The sequence below is a fragment of the Orcinus orca genome, chromosome 14 (assembly GCF_937001465.1).
Source record: "Orcinus orca chromosome 14, mOrcOrc1.1, whole genome shotgun sequence".
Classification (NCBI taxonomy): Eukaryota; Metazoa; Chordata; class Mammalia; order Artiodactyla; family Delphinidae; genus Orcinus; species Orcinus orca.
The window spans coordinates 50,470,919-50,476,232 of NC_064572.1; the positions used below are offsets into that span (position 1 = coordinate 50,470,919).

The following is a 5,314-nucleotide window of genomic DNA, read 5'->3' on the forward strand; positions in this document are numbered from 1 at the left end:
GCATACGGTATTTGTCTTTTTCTTTCTGACTTACTTCACTCTGTATGACAGACTCTAGGTCTATCCACCTCATTACAAATAGCTCAATTTCGTTTCTTTTTATGGCTGAGTAATATTCCATTGTATATATGTGCCACATCTTCTTTATCCATTCATCCGATGATGGGCACTTAGGTTGTTTCCATGTCCTGGCTATTGTAAATAGAGCTGCAATGAACATTTTGGTACATGACTCTTTTTGAATTTCGGTTTTCTCAGGGTATATGCCCAGTAGTGGGATTGCTGGGTCATATGGTAGTTCTATTTGTAGTTTTTGAAGGAACATCCATACTGTTCTCCATAGTGGCTGAACCAATTCACATTCTTACCAGCAGTGCAAGAGTGTTCCCTTTTCTCCACACCCTCTCCAGCATTTATTGTTTCTAGATTTTTTGATGATGGCCATTCTGACTGGTGTGAGATGATATCTCATTGTAGTTTTGATTTGCATTTCTCTAATGATTAATGATGTTGAGCATTCTTTCATGTGTTTGTTGGCAGTCTGTATATCTTCTTTGGAGAAATGTCTATTTAGGTCTTCTGCCCATTTTTGGATTGGGTTGTTTGTTTTCTTGTTATTGAGTTGCATGAGCTGCTTGTAAGTTTTGGAGATTAATCCTTTGTCAGTTGCTTCATTTGCAAATATTTTCTCCCATTCTGAGGGTTGTCTTTTGGTCTTGTTTATGGTTTCCTTTGCTGTGCAAAAGCTTTGAAGTTTCATTAGGTCCCATTTGTTTATTTTTGTTTTTATTTCCATTACTCTAGGAGGTGGGTCAGAAAGGATCTTGCTGTGATTTATGTCATAGAGTGTTCTGCCTATGTTTTCCTCTAAGAGTTTGATAGTTTCTGGCCTTACATTTAGGTCTTTAATCCATTTTGAGCTTATTTTTGTGTATGGTGTTAGGGAGTGATCTAATCTCATACTTTTACATGTACCTGTCCAGTTTTCCCAGCACCACTTATTGAAGAGGCTGTCCTTTCTCCACTGTACATTACTGCCACCTTTATCAAAGATAAGGTGTCCATATGTGCATGGGTTTATCTCTGGGCTTTCTATCCTGTTCCATTGATCTATCTTTCTGTTTTTGTGCCAGTACCATACCATCTTGATAACTGTAGCTTTGTAGTATAGTCTGAAGTCAGGGAGCCTGATTCCTCCAGTTCCTTCTTTCGTTCTCAAGATTGCTTTGGCTATTCGGGGTCTTTTGTGTTTCCATACAAATTGCGAAATTTTTTGTTCTAGTTCTGTGAAAAATGCCAGTGGTAGTTTGATAGGGATTGCATTGAATCTATAGATTGCTTTGGGTAGTAGAGTCATTATCACAATGTTGATTCTTCCAATCCAAGAACATGGTATATCTCTCCATCTATTTGTATCATCTTTAATTTCTTTCATCAGTGTCTTATAATTTTCTGCATACAGGTCTTTTGTCTCCTTAGGTAGGTTTATTCCTAGATATTTTATTCTTTTTGTTGCAATGATAAATGGGAGTGTTTTCTTGATTTCACTTTCAGATTTTTCATCATTAGTATATAGGAATGCCAGAGATTTCTGTGCATTAATTTTGTATCCTGCCACTTTACCAAATTCATTGATTAGCTCTAGTAGTTTTCTGGTAGCATCTTTAGGATTCTCTATGTATAGGATCATGTCATCTGCAAACAGTGACAGCTTTACTTCTTCTTTTCCGATTTGGATTCCTTTTTTTTTTTTTTTTTGCACAACATTGTGAATATATTTAACACTACTTAACTCTACCCTTAAAAATGGCTAAGATGGTAAATTTTATATTGTGTATTTTATATTTAAAACTAAAAAAAGTTTTTAAAAATAAAAAAAGTGAGTATGTACCTTCAAAGAGAAAGAAGTTTAATAAACTTGTGCTCTATACTAGGGCAGTTATAAGATTTTCAAAAATAAACTATAGTGGGAAGCAGCCACATAGCACAGGGAGATCGGCTCCGTGCTTTGTGACCACCTAGAGGGGTGGGATAGGGAGGGTGGCAGGGAGACGCAAGAGGAAGGAGACATGGGGATATATGTACATGTACAGCTGATCCACCTTGCCACAAAGCAGAAACCAACACACCATTGCAAAGCAACCACACTCCAATAAAGATGTCAAAAAAAACAAAGGAAAAAAATAATAAACTATAAATTCTGTAGTATTTTCTTGCTACATCCCAAAGCATCATCTTGAAAGCCGCCCACCTCAAAGGTCAAAGCAGCCAGCAAGACTCAGCGCCCCAGCATCACCACCATCCCTCCCCCAAGCCACCCTCCCACCCTAGCTGAAGAATTCAAAGAAAAGGCCACTTCACCCACTTTCTAATTGAGTTTTTTTCCAGGTTTTACAACAAAGCTGATTTTAAACCCAGTACATCTCCCCACTGCTAGCAGTTCCATCCTTCCTCAACCCACAGACCAAAGAACCAAAGCTACTTCTCAACTGTGAGTGTGGCGTCAGCTACAGATGTTTAAGGAACCTAGAACAAAGTCCTGGAGCCAGGCGAGGCGTGGTCAGTGACTCAGCCAGCTCCCAGAGCAATCTGCGGCCCTGCTTTTGCAGTTGCGTGGTTTCAGTGTCTCTCCCTTCCTGGCCCTGCTGCTTTGCTCAGACTGACGTGAAATCCAAGCATCACGGGGAACGGTGAGAGCCCGGAACCTCTGAGTTGTCCTCAGCAGCCTGTGCCCCACCTGCTGGAACAGCCACGAGGACAGTCCTGTCTGGGTCAAAGCCACTCAACCTGAGGGCGTGTTCAGGTGTTACCCGGAAAGCCCAACACTGATCCTTAAAGAAAACACAGCCGGTCCAGCTTACTAGGCGCCAGGCACTGGGCCAAGCACTCAGCACTTCATCCTCCTAACAACCTGTGAGGTAGGTGGTGTTATTATCCCCATTTTACAGATGAGGGAACAGACTCAAGAGTGAAGTCACACACTTGCCTGAGTCTCAAAGCTATTGAGTAGTGAACAAAGATGGGGCTCAAAGGTTCTGTGTGACCTGAGCTCCGGGTTACCCCAATACCCCCAAACTGCCCCTTAGGAAACAAGGAAAGAGGGGTAGGGGATGAATCCTGACACAGAACATTTTTAGAAATCTGGAGAAAACCCAACCACCAGTGATTGGGGACACCCACCCGAGTGCAACAGCTGCACAGCTGTCAATGCCCGGCCCGGCCCCAGTGGACCCGCCCTCTGCCCCCCTACAGACCCGTGGCCTTGCTCTCAATAAATAAAGATCCCTGTGGGCAATTCTGCACAGGGGTCCCAGAATTCAAACCGCTGTCTTGTTTCTCAGACTTTTGCTTAAGAGAGCCTAGCGCTGGGTGGGCAGGAGGAATGCCTGACTTGCGTCAAAATACATATGCGAGTCTCCACCCAAAGCTCATCTGCCTTCCCTCCTCCCAGAATAGTGCCTGGTGAGTTCTGGTGGCGAGCAAGTGAAGACCCAGCTCCCCACGAGCTGAGGTCTCTGCTATTCCATTGTAGCCTGGCAGCTCCTACGATGGCTACAGCCAGGGTTCCAGTTCTGAGAGAAAGGGACAAAATGACCCTTGAGTGGCCTTAACTCTGTAGCTTCAGGGCGTAGTTATTCTCCTGAAAATGACTGTGGAGGAAGAGGTAGATGGTGACAACAGTAAGAGAGCTTTACCCCAGGTCACTGGGGCGAGACAAGGGAATTCTTGAATAGGGACACCCACCCCACCCACCCCCAAGGAGGGAGAGATCATCCCTTTAGAGAGCACAGCCTGGGGGTGGGGAGTCTGCCGGCGCATCCCCTACTCCTGCTAGGCTCAAGCAGCTATAGCCCACCCGCCATTTTCATGGTGCCTATAAAGTGCCATCAGCAAAACCACAGAATCGGGGACTGTGCTGTGGGCAGATGGTCCCAACACTTTAGGCCCTGGGGGACACTGGTGGCATCCGGCCCCAGCCACTCTCCTGGTCCCCGCTCTCCAGTGGAGCTTCCCCTCCCTCACTCCGTTCTGCCCGGTGCCTCTCCTGTTCCTCTGCTGGTGCCCTGGGCCAGGTCCTCCGGCCAGTACTGGTCCTCCATATACTGCTCCATGTCTGTGCTGCTGTCGGGCTCTCTGTCCTCAGGGTGGGGTTGGAGGCTGCTGGCCTCCTGCTGTTCCCACTTCACCTCCACCAGCCGGTAGAGCTCCATGGCCGTCACGGCGTCTTCCACCGATGAGTGCCCGTGCTGGCCCACCTGGATTTTCTTGTGCAGCAGCTGCAGGGCCAGGTCCTTAAGAGAGACACGGGTCCGGGCGTGGAGGCTGGGCTGGCTGAGGAGGCTGGGGACATAAGTGGTGTCCCGGGTCTGGCCCCGAGGGTGGATGTACTTGAGGGCCTGGAAGTCATTGTGCAGGGCGTGCCCCACCAACACCTTGCCCTTCAGGAGCTTGAGGATCTCTTTCTGGGCCACCTGGAAGGGGATGGCCTTGCGCATGTGCTGCCTGGTGATGCCGCTCCAGCGAGTGCGGTAGTCCACGATGGGCATCTCAGGCTGGATGTACTTGTCGTAGAGGACCTCGCCGTGGTAACTCACCATGGAGCAGCGGGCCAGCTCACTCACCCGCCCTCGCGGTCCCGTGCCCACCATCTCACAGTCGATAGCCACGCACTTGCTGGGCAAGGGCCCAGTAGATTCTCTGGGGGTGGGCTTTCTGCTGCCTTGGGCACCTCCAGATTCAGCCCTTGGACGCTGCCTCACACTGCTGGCGGCTTCGGTGCCTGGGGAGGATCCTGGCTCCGGGGGTGTGTTCCGCAACCCATACTCCTGCAGCAAGGCCTTCCGGGCCATAAACCGCTGGTGCTGTCGGCTCTTCCTCTTGTGTTTCCTCCGAAGCACATCCTTGGCATTCAGGCTGGCCAGGGAAGGGCACAGGCACTGGGCAGACTCAGAAGCTTCCCGGGCCACCATCCCAATCAGCTCACCGCTCAGGGCAAGGGAGGTCTGGGAGGTAATCTGCCTACAGGGCAGCAGCCTGAAAGCCCAGCGAGTCTTCTCACGCCAGCACGTGGCGTCCAGGGAACCTGCAGCTCCAACACGCCCGGGCAAGCCCTCTGGATTCCTTTTATTTCCTTTTCTTCTCTGATTGCTGTGGCTAAAACTTCCAAAACTATGTTGAATAATAGTGGTGAGAGTGGGCAACCTTGTCTTGTTCCTGATCTTAGTGGAAATGCTTTCAGTTTTTCACCATTGAGGATGATGTTGGCTGTGGGCTTGTCATATATGGCCTTTATTATGTTGAGGAAAGTTCCCTC

The 5,314-nt window shown here is 48.1% G+C and overlaps 1 protein-coding gene across 1 annotated transcript; it reads right to left on the reverse strand.

Moving 5' to 3' along the window:
* Positions 1-2,736: 2,736 nt before the first annotated feature.
* LOC125960946 (apoptosis-enhancing nuclease-like) lies at positions 2,737-5,108 on the reverse strand. Its single transcript, XM_049696605.1, has one exon. It carries the CDS (start codon positions 4,968-4,970, stop codon positions 4,020-4,022), a length of 951 nt encoding a protein of 316 aa, XP_049552562.1. The 5' UTR covers positions 4,971-5,108; the 3' UTR covers positions 2,737-4,019.
* Between the last annotated feature and the right edge of the window lie 206 nt (positions 5,109-5,314).

Coding starts and splice junctions, on each gene's coding strand:
- LOC125960946 (XM_049696605.1), bottom strand. CDS start 4,970: ATGGTGGCCCGGGAAGCTTCTGAGTCTGCCCAGTGCCTGTGCCCTTCC.